This window comes from Saimiri boliviensis, chromosome 13 (assembly GCF_048565385.1).
Source record: "Saimiri boliviensis isolate mSaiBol1 chromosome 13, mSaiBol1.pri, whole genome shotgun sequence".
Lineage (NCBI taxonomy): Eukaryota > Metazoa > Chordata > Mammalia > Primates > Cebidae > Saimiri > Saimiri boliviensis.
Genome location: NC_133461.1, coordinates 92,420,237 through 92,445,905, shown reverse-complemented (window position 1 = coordinate 92,445,905; position 25,669 = coordinate 92,420,237). Strand labels below are relative to the sequence as shown.

Genomic DNA, 25,669 nt, shown 5'->3' with positions numbered 1-25,669 from the left:
ATTTGTTGATATTTTTTTAAAAGAACCCACTATTGATTTTATTGTTTTCTATTTTTTAATTCTCTATCTGTATCATCTCCTATCTTTATTATTTCCTTTCTTCTGCTGGCTTTGGTTTTACTTTGCTCTTTTTCTAGTTCCTTAAGGTATGATGTTATTAACAGAGGTATTTCTTTTTTTAATATAGGTATTTCAGCTAAGCATTGCCCTCTAAACACTGCTTTTGCTGTGTCTAATATGTGTATGGCTTTCAAATATAGATGCTATGGCTTTTTTCTACAGCTGACTTCTTAGGTTAAGTACTTTTTGTTCTGCTCTCCCCTGACCACTCATTCTACATAGGCTCCCTTCCACCACCCCCAGCCTTTTATGCATATCTCAGCATCCTATTTATTTTCTTCAAAGCATTTTGCATTTTGTAATCACTTTTATGTTTGGTTATTAATTTTTGTGCCCCTCACTAGACTGTTTTGCCCCTGTTCACCACTCTGTGTGTGTGTGTGTGTGTGTGGTGTGTATGTGTGTATATATATATATGTGTGTGTGTGTGTGTGTCTGTGTGTAAATATATGGAATGAGCAAACCTGTATGTGTGTAAGCGACATATCAAAACACATGAGGGAAATAAAAATGATTTATACCATTTCAGGACAGGTTGGCATTTAATCACATAGCAACTGTCAATGAATGTTGGTATATGTATTTAAAGTTCTCTCAACTACAATAATTGGATACTCACCTAATGTAGATTTATTTTTGCTGACTAGCCAACAATGATAGCCAAACAGAGAAGACAAGCTGACAGAAAACATAGCTGCAGCAAAGAATAAAAACATAATATGGAACTTGGCTTGAGTATCAGGTAGACCATTCTATAAAAAAAGGAAGAAAATAAAATGTTTTGTCAAAGGGATATGTATTCCCCTATTTTATAAGTAAACTAGTAAGTTTTTCCTTAAAATTTTTCTTAAATTCAGACATGAAAAAAGATATGTGGCTTTATGTTAAAACTTTAGGAAAAATATGTATATATTTCATCAGATTAAATGTTTACTAGAATATTAATATATATGAAAATGATATTAAAATTTGGAATGTTTTTCGTAACTAAATCACAGAAAATTTATGGCAGTATATGTATAAACTGTAATAGTAGGAAGCAAACTAAATGGAACTATAAAATGTAGTTTTAAATTTATTACCTGAATATGTTTTGTTAACATACTACAGAATCACAAATGTTTAAATAGTTTCATATTATAATGTCAGTAAAGGAAGGTTAACTGGCACAATTTGGCTACTATTCTTATTGATGTTTTACATTACTACAAACAACAGCATCAACTAAATCAATACATATAACAACACACTCACAATAATGCTTCAAGCTATCTTAAATAATGGCACCACAGAAAAGATGAACACCAGTGCATAATACCTGTCTAAAATAAATCTTAATATCCACGGGCTGACACAGTCCATCACAAAGAAAACCCATTAGACTCTGATTGTTTGTAACACCAAAGAGACCTGGAGGGGCTCTAAAATGGAGGGCTTGGGGCTATGGACAAGTAGTAAAACACCATGGCTGCCAGGAGGTGACTCTTCTGATAAACTGTCCTCATGTTTTAATACCCTGTAGGACCTGACAGATTGATACAGGTCACAAGACCTCACTGATAGTTTTTGACAGCAGCAGCAGTTTTTGACACACAGTGAAAATTTTGGTCGTTCCTTTTCAAATATATTTGTGGTTTGAAACTAAAATCATCCACAAGAATGAGGAGCAGTGAGGTAGTGTTCTTCTATACATTCATTAGGGATCATTTTTCACGCTAAACACTAAAAGAATCCTTGAGGGCTAGCAGCAGGTCTCTTCACCATGTCTTTCTATGCTTAGCAAGATAACTGGCATACAGTAGGCATTCAATAACTCTTTGGTATTAAATTTGGTTCAAATCTCACGTAAGTGACCTAGCAATTTAGAAGTTAATAATAAAGACAATTTAATGAAAACAATAAATCAATCCTGGCAGCAGATAAACTGCTTTTTACTGTCATTTGGTGTTCACAAGGAGAAACTCAGTATATTTTAAATCCTCAATTTTGATTTCTTTTTGCCTACATTTAAAATATATAGTGTTTAAAGCTAATTAAGCAGTACTGAATAAAAACTCAGGACATTATAGGTATAAGGACATTATAGCCATAACAGTTTAAAAATAATCTTCTTAAACATAAGGAAAACTCTTCTACTTTTAAATACTGAAAAAAATCTTACAGAGTCATCAATTCTCGTTATTCGCAGTACTTTTGTTTTATAAAGTTGCCATAAACACTGAATATGTGAATAATGAACCACTGCTCCTAGGGAAAATGCAGGGTTAGGTTTCTATGAATTTCTGCTCACAGCATCTTTGACAACTGATGAATGTATAACCTTGTTTTATGTGTGTTTCCGCTTAAATAGACCTTATTTAATATACAGTATTGATTTGTTAATATGCAACTCATAGTTAACAGAACTATAACTCATGCCTGAATTAAGCTTATCTAACACATGTATTTTCTCCATAAGACCCATCAGTTTAAGGAAAACTAGTTTAGAAACACTAGACCACACTTCAGCACTACACTTGAAGACCTTTTTTTGACAGCAAAATCACCAACAAAAAGCACGAAAATGCAAAAAAAAAAACATGGCACTAAATAGACTGTGGAAAGCACACTTGTTTACAGTATGAGAGCTGAGGCAAGAAGGCAAACGCATCGTCTTGTTCAACCTCAACTGGGAACGGGCACCGGGGCAACTCAATGTTTTTGCCACTCTGCACAGGTCTGCAGATGACCATGAAAGCTGTCAGTACTGATGTGGGGGTTACAACTACATTTTAGTAAGTGAATTACCAAATACAGAATCTGCGAATAATGAGGACTGACTGTATGTCAATGAGCTCTAGTCTATAAAATCAGTGTCTGAAATAATTCTATCCTGAAGAGTCTGTATAATCTATTATTGTATACTAAAAAAAGTTACCAAGTTAATGACTTACTGTCCAAAATTTGATAAAATACTGTAAATCTGTTGCCACAATAAAAAGGCAGTAGAGCAGAGAATAAGCCAAGAAAAGGAGGAAGAACTTGTAATTTGAAAATCCAACACAGTTGTTCACCCTGTTAATAAAACAAAAGCATTTCCAATGAGTTTTACATCTTCAAGCTACATTTGCATATGCTCAAGCAAGTGTTTAGCTTCCTTTCACTTTTAATTTATTGGCATTTCTTTATGACTCACATGATTTCTTTAAGCATACAATCATTTAAAATCTATTTCACTAAAAACATTTGTTTATATTTATAAAACGATATCTAATATTTCTTTAATCAGTCATAAGCAATGTAACTGCATGTCATGCCAAATTATGCAATTATACACATTCCTCAAAGCACAGAGCCTGTGAGACCCTAATCAGGTCAGGCAGATTAAGTGAATTTACTAAACCCTTACTATACGCTATCTTTGGGTTTGATTTTCAACTATGATTAATTAAGTTAAATCTTTCAAGTGCTCCCAAATTAAATGAAATTTCTTCACAAATTATTCTCTGCATGGCATCACTGAAGCAAGCAGACTGACAAAGTCTGTTAAATGGGAACTTTAAGAAAAGAAGTAGGAATGGCAGTTAAGACAGCTGGGTCAGAATGCCCATTTGACACTAACTAACGCTGTGGCCTGAGAAAGTGAAATAATCTATTAGAATTTCATTTTCGAGCCGGGCGCGGTGGCTCAAGCCTGTAATCCCAGCACTTTGGGAGGCCAAGGTGGGTGGATCACAAGGTCAAGAGATCGAGACCATCTTGGTCAACAAGGTGAAACCCCGTCTCTACTAAAAATACAAAAAATTAGCTGGGCATGGTGGTGCGTGCCTGTAATCCCAGCTACTCAGGAGGCTGAGACAGGAGAATTGCCTGAGCCCAGGAGGCAGAGGTTGCGGTGAGCCGAGATCGTGCCATTGCACTCCAGCCTGGGTAACAAGAGTGAAACTCCGTCTCAAAAAAAAGAATTTCATTTTCTTGGCTCGGTGAGGTGGCTCACGCCTGTCATCCTAGTACTTTGGGAGGCCAAGGTGGGTGGATCATGATGTCAAGAGATTGAGACCATCCTGGCCCAGCCTGGTGAAATCTCATCTCTACTAAAAATACAAAAATTAGCTGGGCATGGTGACCCATGTCTGTAGTTCCAGCTACTAGGGAGGCTGAGGCAGGAGAAGAATCACTTGAACCCAGTAGGCGGATGATGCAGTGAGCCAAGATCACACCACTGCCTGGCAACAAGGCGAAACTGGGTCTCAAAAAAAAAAAAAAGAGAATTTCATTTTCTTTATCTATAAGATAAGCACTCTGAGGTCATTTCCAAAAGTCAGCTCTAAATGGGCTATAATTCCAAATATAGAAATGTATAAATCTCAGTTCTCACTCCAAAGTGAGTGGGAGATAACTCAAACTATCATATCAATAAATAAGCACAAATACAATTCATTTTTACAAGCTCATTTTCTTTTTCTTAAAAGATTTTCCTTTTAAACATTATTTATTTATATTTGATTACACTTTAAATTTTGGGATACAAGTGCAGGTTTGTTACACAGGTGAACTTGAGTCACGGGGGTTTGTGGTATAGATTATTTCATCACCCAGGCATTAAGCCTAGTACCCATTAGTTGTTATTCTTAGTCCTCTTCTTTCCACCCTCCTCCCTCCAAAAGGCCCCAGTGTGTGTTGTTCCGACTTCGGTGTCCATGAGTTCTCATCATTTACCTCCAACTTAAAGGCTCACTTTCTTTTTATCAAAGTTTTTTATTTCCTTTTCATAAAGACAAGGGCATGTCTGGATGACCTTGTGTCAATGTGATACAACACCCATGCAGAATTAGCTAATGATTTCATATGGAGAAACAAAACATGTTCTAGGTAAACATCCTTCTTATGTTAAGTTCAGTGAAAAACACAGCTATTGGCTCTGTTTCTGGGAAATTGCTTTCTGAATTTAAATTGGAAAAAGGACATAATATATTAGAAGAAGTGTGGCCCCTGAAGTCCAAAAAAATTTCCTTTTTGACTTTGATCCAACTGTTTCTCTTTTCTGAGCCTCACTTTTTTCTGCTTTAAAAGGAGACAAATAATTTCTACTTCTTTCTGTCACTGTTAAAAGTGTTACAGATTATATGCATGGCCTCTAGAACATAATTGGCACTCAATAAATCAAAGCTCAAATAGTTTGCTTTTATTTGTATTACCTAATCTTTGGCAAGCATGTGACCGTATTATTAATATTATATAATTAATTAACTAAAATTTTATAGTAAAGGAAAAAAAACACTTTGATAGAAAACCCAATAAAGCAAATAGCATAAAATCTGTTTTAGTTGAAACACAGTATGAGACTGAACCCTGGAATTCTGGTGGGTAATCTTAAGTGGCCAGAGGAGAGATTGAGAAGTCATTGAAAAACAAAGAGGTATTGTTGATCTAATGTTTCAAATGTTCAAAGGTGACAGATGTTAGGGTTCAAAAGACCTATTTAAAATACCCATATAAAAAGGTTGCCACCAGGTCTGAGAACATCCTAGAAGTTTTTTAATAAGTGACTGTTAATTAGACTAATATGTTCACACCAAGCCGGCAGAAAAAGACTTTTTATGTATTCATAGGGAAACATTTCCAGGAAATATTAAGTGAAGAAAATAAAAAGAAACAGATTGAGTCAAAAGAGTAGTTACTTCTACTAAAAAAAAAAGGCGGGGGGGGTAGGGAGGCTATGCACACATACACACACACACACACACACACACACACACACACACACACACTGATATTTGAGAAGTGCCATGACATTAACAACACTAGTTCTCTGTGTTTAGGGGAAGAAGGTGGAGAGAAGGACTGGGAAGAACATGTCCACCTGCTTTATTTTTGAATTTGGAACCAAAAGCATGCTATTAGCTATAGACTTTTTAATTTAAAATTTCAATTTGAAATGAAAAAATTAAATATGATGGCTGCTTCATTCAGCTAGCACCAAGTGAGTATTAGGCCCTTGGCATCAAAGCCTGCACAAGTCAACATGACTGCTGCTTTCTGCAAACGAGTACCCAGAGCTACGATAGTGGCGGGGACAGTGGAAGTGGATGCAGCAACGGAAGTGATAGGGAAGTGAACAACTTGAAATAGACATTAAAGGTATCAGTCAGTTAATTCACCTTCTCACACTGCCACCTAAAGGTGGAGCAACAGCACGTAGTGTGCAGATACGCCATGTGAACCTATTTTTAAAAATTATAGGGTCTCACTTATGTTGTTCTCCTTCACTTATTTAACAGGATCTGTGAAAACTGGAAAGTCTATCAAATTCTAAGTTTCTCACAGGGCCAACTTAACTGTTGATTCAGAAAAAAATACTAAAATGGCAAACCTCTGCCTCCCGGGTTCAAGCAATTCTCCTGCTTCAGCCTCAAGAGTAGCAAGGATTACAGGCATGTGCCACCACACCCAGCTAATTTTTTGTATTTTTAGTAGCGACGGGGTTTCACTGTGATAGCCAGGATGGTTTCAATCTCCTGACCTCACAATGATCTGCCCACCTCAGCCTTCCAAAGTGCTCACAGGCGTGAGCCACTGCACCTGGCCCCAAAATACCATTCTAGTAGAAGTTTACTAGCTTGAACGCTTTAAAGGAGAAAATCAAGGTGGAGAAAAGAAAGGGGTATACTGGTGAGAGATACAGGATACTGCAATCTCCATTTCCCTAGGAATCTTTCCTGCTGCTAAGAGAACCATTCCCTACATATATTTCACCCTATACCTACTGTGGACTTGTGGGGATGTCTACCTTTCTGTACGGTCATCCCTGGAAGAAGGCTTGAAGAATAAGTATTACTCATGCCCAAATCCAACCCAGCCAGCAATCTGGGCATGACAGTCAGAGATATGTATAAACTGAGATGAGGGAAAGGAACGAAAATTAACCTTACTAATCAGATATTTCAAAGAATCCTCTATTAAATTACCTAATTTCGTGACTTATAAATATTAGCAAATACTAATGAATTCTAAGTGGGAACTCTTTTTTTAAACTTATCTGTGCATTTGTGTATCTGTGCAGTTGCTTTTCTACTCCTTAATATAAAGTTTTGCATAAAATAATTGTTAAAGCTTTAGATGATTTAATTCTTTATTAGCATCTTCCAGTGAGGTACTATGTATAATTTACACGTATGTCTCTGAGTATATTTCTGTGAAGTATTTTGGAATCTCTGTATTTATGCACGTGCATACAAAGAAAACACTTTGTTCTGAGCTAACATGCAATATTAACTTTTATATTGTTAACCTATTGGTTTGAAAAGTATTTCATGGAAACTCCCCTAAACAAAGGCTCATTTAAGCTAATTACACAAATCTTAGAAACTAAATTTGAAAGTTCCTCCTGCATCGACTGAAGTTATATTTCATTTGTGAAAAGATTTACATGGATAAATGATTCAATTTATTAGCATTTATAAGGGACACAAACTTGTTTAAGGATAAAGCCATACTCACCATGGGCAATGATGATCCATCTTCAAAATACACCTAAAAAACAAAGCAAAACACAAAACCCAATACCCCATGAAATTACAATAAATTATAAAATAAAATCTGAATTATGGTTAGTTCAAAGAGTTATGGCAAGTAAAACATTGCAAATCATTTACTTATCTAAGAATTGGATAATGGCAGAAGTTCTCATGTAGAATAAACACTAAATCTAATTCATTATAATAATATAACTTTAATTCAAAATATACATGCTTAAGATGCAAAGCAACTTATTTTCTAAAAACAGTATAATGTACTAATATACAACTATCTTATGCTAAAGAAAGTACAAAACTGAAATAGATTTACAGGTCTGGATAAAACTTCTCCTTTAGTATCAATCCTTAAGTCAAGTAATATTGCCTTTGGAATATATTAAATATAACAACACCTGACTGTCATGAAGTCAACTGAGTTATCTTTATAAAAATGAAAAACACTCATAGACGTATTTCCTAAATCGAACTAGCCAAGTCAGAACTGCTAAAAATCATGTACTTTATGGCACTGTGAATCTGGGGAAAAACTGACAATTGACTGTGACCTTAAGCCACACTGTTATGAATGCAAGTGGGTTATACCAACTATATTTCCTAAATAAAGGACTGAGAAGCAAGAATAGGAAGAAAAGAAGATAATCAGGAAAACAGTGAGAAAAGAAACATAATGAAGAAAAAGACCACCAGCATGTAGATATTTTAGAAGTTAAAGGTTCTCTTACTTATCACAGACGGAACAGTGATGGCAGCGATCTGGTTTTATAAGTTGGCATCTGTCACAATATCGGATTGCTGGGGACAAAAAGCTCCACTTAGTCTTAGAGTTAACACTGAATTGAATATGCAATTAAATGGGTTTTATCATCTCTCCAAATTTAAATTTTAAAACGGATATAAAATTTAAATTTGGTAAAAAATAAGATACTTGATGTTGTTTGAATGCAAAAATGGAATTACTTGCCTACAGCCATAGTTCTCTGGCGGTTTAACAAGAAAAAAGAATCTCCCAAGGAAAGTTTTCTAATGCTTTTTCAATTGTCAGTAGTTATAATAAGGCTCACAAAGGGTACAAATATGTCCATTTTAATCAAAATAAATAGAATGTCTCCCTCAATTAAATCAATTGATTTCCTGTACTTTGCTATTTAGCAAAAAAAAGTTTTAAATTAGACTAGGAATAAGAACACCAGATTTTGCGCCTTTTACTGTCACTAGCTTTGGAAACTCAGTAATAATTTATTTATAGGGGGCTTACATTTCCTCAGTATTTGTTTACACTTACGAGGTAAATATACCTAAACATATATAAGCACATCTCTGTCTTTGTAGAATAAACCCAATTTTTTTTGAGATGAAGTCTCACTGGAGTACAGTAATGTCATGTCAGGTCACTGCACCCTCTGCCTCCTGGGTTCAAGCAATTATCCCGCCTCAGCCTTCTGAGTAGCTGGGACTACAGGTGTCTGCCACCACACCTGGCTGATTTTTTTGTTATTTTTTGTAGAGATGGGTATTCACCATATTATCCAGAATGGTCTCAAACTCCTGACCTCAGGTGATCTGCCCACCTTAGCCTCCCAAAGTGTTGGGTTTACAGGCATGAGTCACCACACCCAGTCAAAAATCGTAATGAATTTTAAAATTTTTTAAAATTCATTTTTAGAGACAGGGTCTCACTCTGTCATCCAGGCAGCAGTTCAGTGGCACAATCACAACTCACTGTAACTTCAAACTCCTGAGCTCAAGCAATCTTCCACCTGAGGCTCCCGAGTTGCTGGGATTACAGGCATGAGCCATTGTGTCAGCCCATTAATTAGATATTTTATATAATTTTTCATACTAAGTCTTTGAAACTGGTGTGTATTTTATACTTACGGCACATCTCAATTTGAACTGGCCATATTTTAAGTGCTCAACAGTCACATGGACTAGCAGCTACCATAATGGGCAGAAGAGGTCTGAAGTCACAGAAGTTCTGTGCACGTCTTGGTGGGCAAGCATCACTAGTTCATGCACATCAGTTTAAGACAATTGTTTAATTGATTAGTTGTTAAATTACCTTAAAATATGTCTCAAACAAGAGATTTATTAATTTATTGCATTTGTAAGAAAATTGTAAAGAGATAAAAAATCATACCAATACTTAAATGAAGTTTTACATCACCTATATGCTTGTTCTAAATTTATGAAAAAATACACGTAAAATATTAATTTTATATTCATTACAGATACTGCCCCTTTAAATTAAATATGAATAGGAAAGTCTACAATTAAATCCTTAAATAGGAGTACTACTATAAATGAAGATTTCAGCAGTTCTCACACCTTCACTGAGTCATAACTAAGCAGGCAGAACAGGATTAAAGTCAGTTCTGATTTCCCTGAGATCTCTTTGCCACAGTGTTATTCATGTTCCCATTCTGTTTTATGGATTCATACAAGAAAGATTTAACAGCAATTCAAGAAATAACATTGTATTCTGAAATGAGTGTTTTACCATTTCAAGTATATAAACACACTTTCTTACAGTCACCTTAACGATGTTATTTGCGTATCATTGCAAAGCACCCACTATTAACATTTACCTCCAGACATGGTCCTGGTATAGATGGGAAGATCCTTGGCTGCTCGCCTAAGAACTTCCTGATGGGCTTCTCCTCTTGGCTCTCTCTCCAACAATTCTTTCTCTGCATAAGAGAGATGGAACTGTGGAATAAATTTAAATTTTAATCAGTATTTTCAAAGAAATGATGATATACTGGTCTTTTCTACCATACCCGGAAGAGGATATTTATAAAATATTAATGGTATATTGTACATTCAAAGAGACAACAGAGTTTGAAATCTGGGCAAGTCTGTTCACCTTACAGGTCATTAACTTATGCATCTAGAAAAAGGATATAATAATAATCATCATAATACAATTATGTCCACTTCCTCTGGTGTTTATGTAATTCAAAAGAAACAGAGTACATAAAAATGCTTATAATCTGCAGAGTTTCAACAAAATATTAGTTAGATTGATAGATAAAATGATCCAATAAATAAATGCAATTCAATGAAAAACTTTTTTTATTTAGATAAGTAAGAACAAAAGTAGAAACAAATTCATTAAGCATATTTTCTTATCTAAGTGAGTTTTAACTTTCGGGTAATCATTACATGAAATCTCTCCCAGCACTTCTAAAGGAACTAATTATTTATTTTACTTCTTATATTGACAATTTGGCCCAGCTAATTTTAAAATATTTGAGAAAAATAAAATTTGGGCTCCTAACATTTCTCTCTCACTCTCACACATGCACCTGTATAAACTTCTATAAATGTGCACCAGGAGACATGTACAAGAAAAATCTCAGTACCATTGTTTGAAATAAAAAACAACTAAACACAACTCAAATGTCCGTCAAAAGGATAACCGATAAATTGGAGTATGATATATCCAAATAATGGAACAGTACTGGAATTTAACAATAAACTGTAGGTATGTACAGCAAAGGAAAGAACTTCAACATATTGAACAACAATAAACAATCTTATAGAACATATATACAATGATTTCATTCATATAATTTTAAAGCCAGCAAGCTGAACAGTATATAAATTGTTTAGAGATACATATACATGTGATAAAACTATAAAGAAAAAGGAATAATTAATGGAAAATGCAAGATAGTTGTTACTTTTTGAGGAATAAAGGGAAAGCACTGGGAAACACAGCAGAGATGAAAAATATGAACAATGTTTGACATATTGGCTGGGTGACTGCTTAGGTGTTTTCACTTAATTATTCTTTAAGTAGTGTGTTAGATGTATGTTTTTGTATATATATATAAATATCTATAGAATATTTTACAATTTTAAAAACTTTTTAAAAGTGATACGTCAATGAAAGAAGTAAAAACGATTTAATAAAAATTAGGTAATTAGATTTGAGTCTAAATCTTCACGTTAAGAGAAATAAAATTTTAATATCTTTGTTTAGAAAATGACAATTCTACTGAGGTCATTTTAAAAATAAAAACAAATCTCCAGTTTTCAAATGTAAATAATTTTTAAATTGCCGTAATATTCCTGTATGCGTAGCCTTTTGTTTATCATTGTAAAATTTCAAACGCATTAAGGTAAAAGAAAATAAAAAGTTTTCTTTAAGTAGATAATTTACATGATATCAACGATTTTAAATTAGTATATCAAGTTTTCCAGCATTAAAGTAGTAGATATGTTACAGTTATGTTCCTGAAGAGTTTCTCAGGTATCTGAAAGAAAAAAAGTCTTCTAGCTTAACTATTCCTCCTCTTATAAAGTCATAGCACTTGCTTACCTATTAACTAATTCCACAATGTTTCAAATTACACTTTAATAAGTGAAGGCCACATTTATGAAAACTTAGTGTATTCTATCAGCGGCTCTTCAATAGTTTGCTACCTAAAGCTTTGGTTAAAAAAATGAAGTATATTTACACAAATACTCTGATTGCTAGAATATATAAATAAGGGTGGTGTGTGGCTGTGAGCAGTGTTGAGTGTGGAAGCCTAGAAATGGGCCATGAAGCCTAATTCTAGAGGCTGGACAGGAGCAGCCACAGATCTAAACATCCTGGAATCAAAGAAAAGGCTGGGACCACATTTCCAACAGATGGAAAACTATCTCTCGATTCGATAATGGATTCCCAGAATACATTTCACTATTTTCAGTTACTCTGAAAAAGAACTTTAATGGGAAGCTAATGCAGTGAGAATGCTGTCATCCTTCAGATCTTAGTAACAGAATTCAAGAAGTCAGAAAGTAAAATTCAAGCTATTTATTGATCTATCATATACAATCATATTGATTTACCAGATTTTCTTTCTTACTAAAAAATTCTAGGTTGGGGTATAAAAATATAGTTAGATTGAAAGAATAAGATCTAGTATTTAGTGGCACAACAGGTAGGCCATAGTTAACAATAATTTACTGAGTATTTCAAGATAACTAGGAGAATAGATTTGGAATGTTCCCAACACAAAGGAATGATAAATATTTGAGGTGACGAATACCCCAATTACTCTCATTTGATCAGTATGCATTGCATGTTTGTATCAAAATATCACAGTTACCTTACAAATATGCATAGCTGTTATAGATTTACAAACATTTTTAAGAAGAAGAAAAACAAATTCTAGGTTGGGCATTACGTAGCTGTAGAATACTTTAAAATTTAAAATGCACTGTTTTTTGAAACACACACACACATACATGTACTGATGGTCTTAACAGAACTGGGTATCTTATTTGGAAATATCTGTCTTGTATAAGAAGCATAATACCAAATGATGCTGTGATGCTATAGTAATAAATGGCAGGGTCATTCCACAGAAAGTATCTATCAACTTTGCATATGCAGATTCCTCTGCCTAGAATGCTGTTCTTCACAAGCTTTTTATGAAGCGCTCCTTCACATTTTGCAGGTTTCTGCATAAATGTCATCTTCTCAAAGAACGTCTGTGATTTCCTTACTCAACTGGGTACCCTGACAATTCTGTCCCTTCTGTCACACCCTGCATTAGGTCCATTTTTGCTTTCTTTGTGTTCTATACCACAGCTTGAAATTATTTAGTTTGTTCAATTGTCCTTCGTCCCTCTCTCTCATAAGCATTTAACTCCACAAGGGCAGGGGTCAATTCTGGGCTCACAGTGCATACTTTATTATAATTGTGTAATGGACAAAGGAGCTAATGTCAGTAGGCGAAGGTCAAATCACTGCATATTGGCCAGGCACGGTGGCTCACATCTGTAATCCCAGCACTTTGGGAGGTCAAAGTGGGCAGATCACCTGAGGTCAGGAGTTTCAGACCAGCCTGGCCAGCATGGTCAAACCCCATCTCTACTAAAAATACAAAATTAGCTGGACGTGGTAGCATGCGCCGAATCCCAACTACTCAGGAGGCTGAGGCAGGAGAATCACTTGAAACTGGGAGGTGGAGATCTCAGTGAGTCAAGATTGTGCCACTGCACTTCAGCCTGCGTGACACAGCAAGACTGCCCCCCACCCCAAAAAAAATTATATATTAAGGAAAAAGTTGTTTTGTATCCTAGTCTCCAACTTTCTATTCTCAGAAACAGGAATCTCATTATTCAGGCAGATATATTCCCCTTCCTTACTTCTAAAATTAATTTAAAGCCTGGCATTAGAAATTAATTTAGTAAAATATTCAATAATAGTTAAATGGATTAAAGTCATCAACATTGTACTACCTTTTTCTACAGAGTTCTGGGTCTTCATCACGTTAGAGAAAAGTTTTAGAGTACTAGCACTGAAGACTCACTAGTATGCTCAATGTTTTTATTAATAAATGAACATACCCAACATCAGCTTTAAGAAAACAAATACAGTTTTGTGGTATTATTACTCATATAATTTGGATGTCCACAAATATATTTCTACCTTGAAGTATACCAAATATATGGCCTCCCCATGCAAGAAAACTTTTATATATACAAAGGCATATCACATAATAGATTTGATGAAAGATAACATTGGGAGAAATCTGAAGGAATGAAAGGTTTCTTAGGATGAAGCAGGTAACATATCTGACCTGCCACCAACCTTCACATGTGGTTCTTTGGTGGGTTGATAAATGCTCTTTTTTGTTTAAATAGTTCTATTTTAAAATAAAACACTTCAGAGTAAAAGAAAAATTGAGACAATAGTAGAAAGTTCCCACATACTCCCTTCATTAAGTTTCCCATATCATGAGCATCTTAACTTAGTATAGTACATTTGGTACATTAATGAACCAATATGGATACATTATCATTAACTAAAGTGCACAGCTTATTCGGATTTCCTTGGTTCTTACTGAATATCCTTTTCTGTTCCAGAATCCCAGCCAGGATACCACAGTACCTTTACTTGTCTTCTCTTCTTGGGTTCCTCTCAGCTCTGACAGTTCCATAGATATCCCCTTTTTTGTTGTTGTTTTTGACTTTGATCATTTTTAGTAATACTGTTTCGGTTTTTTTTTTTTTTTTTTTTTTTTTGAGACGGAGTTTCGCTCTTGTTACCCAGGCTGGAGTGCAATGGCGCGATCTCAGCTCACTGCAACCTCTGCCTCCTGGGTTCAGGAAATTCTCCTGCCTTAGCCTCCTGAGCAGCTCGGATTACAGGCACGTGCCACCATGCCCAGCTAATTTTTTGTATGTTTAATAGAGATGGGGTTTCACCATGTTGACCAGGATGGTCTCAATCTCTTGACCTTGTGATCCACCCGCCTCGGCCTCCCAAATTGCTGGGATTACAGGCATGAGCCACCATGCCCGTGTTCTGGTATTTTTTAGGATGCCCCTCTATTGGAATTTGTCTGATATTTTTCTCATGAGCAGACTGGGTTTATGGGCCGCTGGGAAGAAACCCACAGAGGTAAAGAGCCATGCTCAGTATATCATAGTAAGGTACATTTTATTTTTATTTTTTGAGATCGAGTCTTGGTCTGTCGCCCAGGCTGGAGTGCAGTGGCATGATCTCAGTTTACTGCAACCTCCACCTCCCTGGTTCAAGTGATTCTAGTGCCTCAGCCTCGCAGTTATGTGGGACTACAGGTAAGCACCACCATGCCTAGTTAATTTCTGTGTTTTTAGTAGAGATGGGGTTTAGCCATGTTGGCCAGGTTGGCCTTGAACTCCTGACCTTAAGTGATCCTCCCATCTCAGCCTCCCAAAGCAGTGAGATTACAGGCGTAAGCCACTGTGCCTAGTCCCATGGGTACATTCTATCAACATGACTTATCACTGTTAATGTTGACTTCAACCATTCACTTCAGGAAGTTTTTGTCAAGTTTCTCTACCGTACTCATTTCTTCCCCTTTTCCATCTTGTTCTCTGGAAGGAATTCAGCATATGTAGCTCACGTTTAAGAAGTGGAGATTTATTCTTCATCTTCTTGACAGCAAAGTATCTATATACATTATTTGGAATTCTTCTGTAAGACAGATTTTACTCTTCTCATTTATTTTTTATTCCTTCAATTATTTTTTTCCATCAGTAATCTCATATTTATTTTATACTTTGGGTTATAATCCAATGCTATTTTATTTTTGTTGCTCAAATTGTTCCAGCTTAGCTACTGGGTATTCCTTCAGTTGGATTCTTTACCCATGTGATGCATCACCACCATTTTTTTTCCACTCCATCTCTGCCACTATAAGAAGCTTCAAGCTCATCTCAACTATTTCCTGCCAAAGTCCTAGAATCATCCACTTGTCCAAGGAGCCTCCTTTTCTTTTAATGGAGAATATTATCAGACTGTTTCCAGATAATTATAATTTTTTTAAAGAATATACAAATTAAGGACAAACTACTATCTACTAACATGAACAGAAAATCCAAAGAACTATATTTCCCTTTCTGCTAGTTGTTTTTCATTTAGTACAAAAATAAACATAACCCCCCTAGTATCTAACATGTATATATTTAAACATAAATTTTTTTTGCTGGAAGGCAATGATGGTTCTCATCTGTAATCCCAGTACTTTAGGAGGCTTAGGCAGGCAGATCACTTGAGGTCAGGAGCTCCCAACCAGCCTGGTCAACATGGTGAAACCCTGTTTCTAGTAAAAATACAAAAATTAGCCAGGCGTTGTGGCAGGTGCCTGTAATCCCAGCTACTCAGGAGACTGAGGCAGAAGAATTGCTTGAACCTGGGAGATGGAGGCTGCAGTGAGCCGATTTGTGCCACTGCACTCCATCCTGGGCAGTGAGAGACTCCATCTCAAAAGAAAAAAAAAAAAAAAAAAAAGGTGTGGTGGCTCATGCCTGTAATCCCAGCACTTTGGGAGGCCAAAGCTGGTGGATTGCCTGAGGTCAGGAGTTTGAGACCAGCCTGGCCAACATGGTGAAATCCCATCTCTACTAAAAATACAAAAAATTAGCTAGGTATGGTGGCAGGCACCTGGAATCTCAGCTACTTGGGAGGCAGAGGCAGGAAGAATCACTTGAACCCAGGAGGCGGAGGTTGCAGTGAGCCAAGATAGTGCCACTGCACTACAGCCTGGGAAACAAAGCGAGACTCCATCTCAAAAAATAGTAACAATAAAGTTTTTGCTGATTAAATTGGGAACAAAGAGTCTCTTAATAACAACATACAATACCAAGGGTCCAATAAGGCTGGTTACATTGTAAATTGCTATAATCCTTTGGGAAAAAATTGGGCAAATGACTTACATTTCCTTGATCTAGTTTTTCTACCTCTGATATTTACATTAAGGAAATGATTCCAAATATAAGTAAAGCTCTATGTATAAACATGTTAATGACAGGATTATTTATAATATGAAAAACTGGGATCAGTCTAAAAATACAAATTGGAGTGTGGCATTAAATTTTTATGTATTTCAGTAATAATATGCTGTTATTAAAAATGCCAATAGGTCACTGATGGACTATTAAATTTAAAAAATGAAAACAGGTACATTCTGAATACCAAAGTAAAAATAAAAGGTATTTGACTGCAGTCTCTGCATCTACGATGGCATCTCTGGACCCACCAGGGCCTGAGGAAACTCTCCACCCTGAAGGGAAGGACACAAGCTTGGCTGACTTTGCTGCCTACTGACTGCAGAGCCCCTGAGCCTTGAGTGAGCATAGGTAGGGGAGCCAGGTAGGGGACACAGTGGGCCTTGAGTGAGACTCAATGATATTCTGACTTTGGGTCTGACTGAGCACAGTCCCTGTAGTATTGGCCACAGAGGTACTAATGTCACCCCTTCCACCAGGTCCAGGCAGCTCAGCACAGAGAGAAAGGCTCTGTTTGTTTGGAAGAAAATAAGGGAAGCTCTGTATGGAAGAAAGTACTGGGCAGGAGTCTCTGCCCAGTAATCCAGAAAATTCTTCCAAATCTTATCCAAGACCACCAAGGCAATATAAATCTACCAGTCTGCAAGAACCACAGTACTAATGGGATTAGGGTGTCTCCTAATGCAGTTTCAGCTTAGATCACATCTAACCTGGAAAGCCTTCCCCAGAAGGACACATACTAACATTTATATGGAATCTCAAAAGACCCAGAATAGCCAAAGCTATCCTGAGTAAAAGGAACAAAACTGGAAGAAACATATTACCTGACTTCAAATTATATGACAGAGTTTAGTGTAGTGGGGTAACCCAAATAGCATGGTACTGGTATAAGACTAGCATTTGTACACAGTAACCAAAATAGCATGGGAATGGTATAAGAACAAACACATAGACCAGTGGAACAGAACAGAGAACCCAGAAACAAATCCATATGAGTACAGTAAACTCATTTTCAACAAAGGTGCCAAGCACGCACAATGGGAAAAGGACAGTCTCTTCAGTAAGTGCTGCTGGGGAAACTGGATATCCATATGCAGAAGAGTGAAACTAGACCCACATCTTTGCCCTACACAAAAATCAAATCAAATGGATTAAATGTTTAAATCTAAGACTACAAATTTATGAATCCAGTAAAAGAAAACATCGGGAAAACTCTCCAGGACATTGGTGTGGGCAAGGATTTCTTGCCAAAGCATAGGCAACCAAAGCAAAAATAGATGAATGGGATCAAATCAAATTAAAAGGCCTCTGCACAGCAAAGTAAGCAATCAATAAAGTGAAGAGACAACCCACAGAATGGGAGAAAATATTTGCCTACTCCCCATCTGATAAAGTATTAATAACCAGAATGTATAAGGAGCTCAAACAACTCTATTGGAAAAAAATCAAATAATCCAATTTAAAAATGAGCAAAAGATCTGAAGAGACATTTCTCAAAAGAAGACACACGAATGGCAAACAGGTATATGGAGATGTGCTCAACATCCTTGGCCATCAGAAAAATGCAAATCAAAACTACAAAGAGATATCATTGCACTGAATCAAAACAGCTGTTATCCAAAAGACAGCCAAAGGGCAGGTGCAGTGACTCATGCCTATAATCCCAGGACGTTGGGAGGCCAAGGCAGGAGGATCATTTGAACCCAGGAGTTTAAGCCAGGCTAGGCAACAGAGTGAAACCTCATCTCTACAAAAAATTAAAAAAAAAAAAAGATAAACATGGTGATGCATGCTTGTAGTCCCAGCGACTGAGGAGGCTAAGGTGGGAGTACTGCCTGAACCCAGGAGGTCAAAGCTGCAGTGAGCTGTGACTGCAGCACTGCACTTCAGCCTAGACAACAATGCAAGACCCTGTCTCAAAAAATAATAACTAAAAAAGGCAATAACAAATGCTGGTGAGGTAATGTAAAAAGGGAACCCTTGTATATTGTTGGTAAGAATGTAAATTATTACTGCTATGATGGGTTTCCCAAAAAAGCAAAAATAGAGCTACCACATGATCCAGCAGTTAGTATATACCCAAAAGAAAGCAAGTAAGTATGTTAAAGAGATATCTGCACTCCCATGTTTAATAAGCACTATTCACAATAGCCAAGATTTGAAAGGAACCTCAGTGTCCATCAACAGATGAATGAATAATGAACATAATGCTGTTTATTTACACAATGGAATATATTCAGCCACAAAAAAAAAAAGAGTACCATTTGCAATAACATGAATGGAACTGGAAGTCATTATGTTAAGCAAAATAAGCCAGGCAGAGAAAGATAATCTTTACATGTTCCCAATTATTTGTGGGAGCTAAAAATTAAAACAACTAAACTCAGAGAGATAGAGAATAAAAGGATGGCAACCAGAGGTTGGGAAGGGTAGTGGGGAGCTGGGACAGAAGTAGGGATGCTTAATGGTATCAGAAAAAAAAGTTAGAAAAATGAGTAAGACTGGGCATAGTGGCTCACGCCTGTAATCCCAGCACTTTGGGAGGCCGAGGCTGTAGATCACTTGAGTTGGGAGTTCAAGACAAGCCTGGCCAACATGGTGAAACCTCTTCTCTACTAAAAAATTAGCCAGGCGTGATGGTGAGCACTGGTAATCTCAGCTATTCAGGAGGCTGAGGGAGGAGAATAGCTTGAACCCAGAAAGTCGGATGCTGCAGTGAGCCAAGATTGTGCCATTGCACTCCAGCCTGGGTGACAGAGCAAAACTTCATGTTAAAAAAAAAAAAAAAAAAGAATGAATGAGATCTAGTATTTGACAGCACAATAGGGTGGCTACAGTCAATAATAATTTTAATTGTACATTTAAAAATAACTAAAATAGTATAATTGGATTTTTTGTAACACAAAAGATGTTTGTAGTGATTGATACCCCATTTGCCCTGATGTGATTATTACACATTGCATGCCTATATCAAAATACCTCATGTACCCCATATATATATAATATATAGTATATATATAATATATATGTTATATAGTATAGATATGTTATATGTATTTATATATATTTATAGATATTTATTTATGTGTGTGTGTGTATATATATATATTTATATGGTATAGTGAAGAGAAAGTATCCTTAAGGGTTGAAAGGACTTAGGTTTGAATCTTAGCTCTCCCACACAGAAACACTAGATAACTTAATAATTTCATGTTCAAAGCCAATGGCTCCATCTGTAAAATAGTAATAAATAATATTTATCTCACACAATTGTAAGAATAAGATCTATTTTTTGTAGATCACCCAACAAAGCCTGATACTGTTATAATTTCACTGTCATCAATTTTGACTACTCCTTCAATGCTACATTCTTTCTTCTGTATTTGTATCTCATTTCCCTTTGCCACTCTGTTCAATCCACTATTTGAAACCTTCTCTGCTCTCCTAAACGCTAATTAACCCACTTAACTCTTCATTGTTAGCCAGTGATGTCATATACAATTTTAGAGAGAAGTTAGAAGTCACTTCAACTTTCTGCCAAAGCCATAAAAATAAACCTGCATTGGTATGCATAACTTCTTCCCTACTTCAGTCACTTAAAAAATATCTCCCAAGTACCTTTTATAGGTCAGATACTGCTTTAGGCACTGGTGATGAAGTCGGGGACAAAGATAAATTTCATGCCCTTACAGAACTTACATTCTAGTGATGGCATATTTTTAAAACTATTAAACAAATAAATATGGAGTATGTTGCATGATGGTAGATGTTACTGAGAAAAATCCAGCAAGGTAAGGTGCAGGGAATGCTGGGGGTAGGGGGAGTTGCTACTTTACGTAGAGTCATCATAGCCTCAATGATAAGGTGGCATTTGTATAGAGACATCAAAAGGGAGGGATCTGCCTTGTCTTTTGAAAGGATCACTTGGGCTCCTGTGCTGAAAATATACAGGAGGAGGGGAAGAAAAAAAAAAAAAAACGAAATAAAAACCCTGTTAAGAGGCTACTGCAAATACATAAAAGAGAAGACGGTGGCTTGGACCAGGGCGGGAGCAGAGCAGGGCATGAGTTCACACTGTGGCCATACTCTGAGGGTGAGACTTTAACATTTTCTGATTAACTAGATGTGGCGTTCCAGAGAAAAAGAATAGCCAAAGATGACACCAAGGTTTCTGGCCTAAAGAGAAGAGTGAAATTGTCACTGTTGAGGTAAGAAAACTTTAGAACTAGGAGAACTGGGGAATTAAACAAGAAATCAGAAGTTTGTTTTTAGTTTTGTTGAACTTGAATTTTCTATTAGACGTCAAATAGGTAGCTGGAAACGTGTCACGCATTTATTGGCAAGCACCAGGCAAATATATGAATCTGAGAGCTGCAGCACCAGGGTGACACATAAAGTCATGGAACTAAATGAAATCCACAAGGGAATAAATGCACGTAATATAAGAAAAGAGGTCCAGAGATTAAGCTCTGGAACACTCCAATGCTTCGGGAGTCTAGGAGCTGAGGAGGAACCAGCAAAGGAGACCAAGAAGGAGCTGCCAGTGTGAATGGAAAGATGATGTTCGATGAGTAAAGGGGTAAGAGTATTTTGGAAAAGAAATAATACCATGTTGGCTGGGCGAGGTGGCTCACACCTGTAATCCCAGCACTTTGGGAGGTCAAGGCAGGTGGATCACCTGAGACTGAGAGTTCAAGACCAGCCTGATCAACATGGAGAAACCTGTCTCTACTAAAAACACAAAAAATTAGCTGGGCGGGTGGTGCATGCCTGTAATTCCAGCTACTTGGGAGGCTGAGGCAGGGGAATCACTTGAACGCCAAGGTCGGAGGTTGCAGTGAGCCGAGATCGTGCCATTGCACTCCAGCCTAGGCAACAAGAGTGAAACTCCATCTCAAAAATAAAAATAAAAAATAAAAAATAATGCCATGTTGTATACAGGAAACGATACGTAGTTAAGAACTACTAGAGTATAAATCTGAAAGTCAGAAATTGAGACAAGAGCTGCTATCGCTAGGCAGGAGAGACTGAGCTTTCCCTGGTGGGATATGTGGAATCACAATAGATACAGGCAGTAGTGAAGGCATTAGATTTGTTTTTAGGTGGACCACACCAGCTTCAGGGTGGAGGATGAAGTTTTGTAGGGTTCTCGGAAGGAGCCAGCCAAGACTGTAAACAGAAAACACACCAGGAGAAGAATACAATGTCTCAGACAAGGGAGATGATGAAGACAGAGAATTAGAGCAGTGATAAACTGCCCATTAACTGGCATAAGAAACAGATGAGTCACAATTTGGGGAAGGAGAAGGTGATGACATCTGTTTTTGATGTTTTGAATTTGAGATGTCAGTGGAACTAACAAGAAGCTATGCTTGGCATTGGGATACATAAGTTTGAAACTTAAGGGGGAGTTTAGAACTCAAAATAGATTTGGGAATTATCAATACGGAGGTTGATAATCACAGTGGATGAGATTACCTACGACAGAAGTCAGTATTTTTCTTTAAATACGCTATGAAGGCCAGGATGAAGGTAACAGACATGATAGAAAAAAAGCAAATATGGTAGGAGGAAGGAAAAAAAAAGACTGGGAAAGAAAAAGAAATGGAGAATAGAAGAAAAACAGGTGACAGACAGATAGAGCATTCTAAGCTAGGCATACCATTAATTCTGTGCAAATATCTGTGGTTTTTACTATCCTTTCCCAAGACAAATAGCATATTTATTGGCTTTTCTGACCAAAGTTGCATTTGAAACTGATTACTTCAGGGAACAGTCTACAGAGATGCTTTTTTGTTGTTGTTAAACTTGGTTTACTGAAACTACACTGTTATTACTGTTAGCAAAGTATATGTTTATTCAGCAATGTACTGGGCTAAATGCCAAGGATACAAAAATGAGTAAGACAGAATTCTTTGCTTCAAGAACATATACCCAGAAGGAAGGATCCAGAAACAAATGGAATAATCTTTTCAACATGAAAATATGATCGCATCCCTTTACTTAAAACCCTCTGGAGCAGAGATTGCTAGTTGTCTCTCACTAACCATACTTCTCTTCTTCCCTCATGTTTAACATTGCGATCGAGAAGAAAGACTACACTCCCACCTTCCATGTTGGTAGATGTGGCCATATAACTAACTTCTAAATGCAAGTGGAAATGACAGCAATGTCTAGAAAGTGTTCTTACAGAGAAGGACATTTGCTTTTCCTCTTTCCCACTTTCCTTGGTCTGCTGGGTAAAACGTAGATGTGATGGCTGGAACTGGAGCATCCATCTCGGACCAAGAGTGGCCCTTGGAAATGGAGCCCTACACATGGCAGAGCAACAAGATAGAAGGAATGTGGGTGCCTGAAGCTGTGGATTAGCTACAGACTTTTTGAACGCAGGGAAGATTAGCTAAGCCCTTATTTTGTTGTTGTTGTTGTTTCTGGTGGCTGAAAACCAACTAAAACACCTTTAATATGATCATTATAATAGAATTATGTCTACCTTTCAGCTCTATTTTATCTATTATTTATTTTTGTCTACCTCTCCATTCATCCTGACATCTGACTCTAAAGTGGAAATGGAATGCATAACTGATTCAATACAGAAAATTCAGTGCTGATCTGGTAAAAAAATATTTCCAGGTGAAAATTCAAGTATTTAGTAACAGACATATTCATTTTTTAAATCTAAAAAAAATCACTACACTCAATAAGTTTGCAACGTTAAAAATAAAATTCATTCTTCAATAACATAACAGAATTACTGATTTTTATCTTTAGAATAATTTTGTTAATATTTTAACTTACTTCTTTTGAAGGATTCATTGGTAACGTAAAGATAGTTTTCCAGTATGACCAGACAAACATTGCAAAAAGTAGATGATAGGCCATCAGGCACACAACTAAAATGAGAGAAACATAATTTTCATCATAATATGCAAATATATACTAAAATTATGGCATTCACAAAAGATTTACTTGTTTTAAAATAACCAAATTACCAATTATAATAAATTATGAAAGTTCCTTTACTTCATACTAGAATAAACACAACTCAACAAATTTATTTCCAAAGCCAAGAGTTTTTTTAAATTTCTAAATGCATAATGAGCTCTCTGCCCATGAATAAAAGCCGCCCATCTGTAGACAGACCATATATTGGCAAAATGACTAAAAAGGACCTTTTCTAAACTGTAAAAATAAGGCAGTTATGCCTGCAACTTCAAACAGCAAACACAGCATTAAACAAGTATTAAAACACTCAGGCTTTAAGAACTTTGCTTTACTGACAGATAACAAAGGCAGTTCCTATTTGAGAAGCTGTTTGCTTATTTGCTTGGCCGTAGTCAAAGCTAGTGTAATGATAACATATTTAAACAGACAACATCTGGACAAAGAGATTTCCTCCAGTGGGAGTTCAAGTGTCTTATTTACCACATGGGACAATTGTTTAAGAAAGTATTCTGAGCACTTTTTTCAGTAATGCATGCAAACATACTCTGTATGGTGCTATAAAGTCTTTAAATACCATGCAAATTTCTTTTCTTTTCTTTTTTTCTTTTGAGACAGGGTCTCACGCTGTCATCCAGGCTGGAATACAGTGGCTCACTGCCACCTCTGCCCTGGGGGCTCAAGCAATTCTCCTACCTCAGCCACCAGAGCAGCTGGGATTACAGGCATGCCCCACCACACCTGGCTAATTTTTGTCGTTTTGTTTGTTTGTTTGTCTGTCTGTTTTAGCAGAGACAGGATTTCATCATGTGGCCAGGCTAGTCTTGAACTCCTGGTCTCAAATGATCTGCCTGCTTTGGCCTCCCAAAATGTTGAGATTATAGGCATGAGCCGCTGTGCCCAGCCAAATTTTAAATATTAATTTTGTATATGGTGATAAGAATTCTTTCTGGGTAATACATTAATACACAATTTAATTCTGTAAGATAGCATTGAATAAAATATGATAATTTAAATGCAACATATTTAGTATCTCAAAACTTTAATAGCAATTTTAAATTTTCGTAAAGAATGATGATACTCACGGAATTCTTAAAAATCTGAATTATTCAACAAGGCACTTAAATCAGTATGAGATGACTAAAGCAATGATATTTTTTCACAACTTTGGTAGGTGACTCAGTTACAAAGTAATATTCTGAATTAGGAAAGGAAATTGTTGATATCCCTATACCTCAAAGCCTTAAGAATCTTTGGCCCAATTATAGCCATTTCAGGATAGAATTATTTGCCAAGTGTTAACCTGCAAATTTAGAAAAATTAGATATCTTTAACCCCATCTTATCTCCACATTCTCAAAGAATAATGTATTAATCCCAACCAAATCGAAGTAAATACAATTTGTTTTTTCCAACTATTTAAAAAATCGATGGTAACATTCATATAATCTAGCTTACCTTGTTCACCAGTGTTTTCCATGGACACTATAAATAGAAAAACAGGTAATAGGTTATATGAAGCTTATGGCAAACAGGGTTTGACATAGACACAAGGCATTTAAATTGCTTAATAATTTGGCTTCCCTTCAAACCAACTTTCTGTAAATATTCATTCAACTTATTTGGTGGAGGAAAAGACTGGTGGCTGCAATCAGCCATGCCTCCATTGCGCCCTTTAGCCCTGGCTTCTGTGCAGCCAACAAAATTGTCAAGTGTGCCCTTGAGGGTCTTATTCCTGTATCATTTGTTTGATTGGTTTTCCTTCCAACTATAGAGTTCAGATAAAAGCAATGCTCTCCAGGTCATTATATTTCCACA

General features: G+C 36.4%; 1 protein-coding gene across 1 annotated transcript in view; it reads right to left on the bottom strand.

Moving 5' to 3' along the window:
• ZDHHC2 (zDHHC palmitoyltransferase 2) overlaps window positions 1-25,669 on the bottom strand; it is a 72,905-nt gene that overhangs the window by 20,532 nt on the left and 26,704 nt on the right. Inside the window, exons 2-8 of the mRNA XM_039460996.2 lie at window positions 25,310-25,336; window positions 23,709-23,803; window positions 10,223-10,343; window positions 8,360-8,429; window positions 7,600-7,632; window positions 3,054-3,174; window positions 740-872 (exon numbers count right to left, since the gene is read on the bottom strand). Of these exons, the coding sequence (XP_039316930.1) occupies window positions 740-872; window positions 3,054-3,174; window positions 7,600-7,632; window positions 8,360-8,429; window positions 10,223-10,343; window positions 23,709-23,803; window positions 25,310-25,336 (600 nt within the window). The remainder of the gene's footprint in view (window positions 1-739; window positions 873-3,053; window positions 3,175-7,599; window positions 7,633-8,359; window positions 8,430-10,222; window positions 10,344-23,708; window positions 23,804-25,309; window positions 25,337-25,669) is intronic.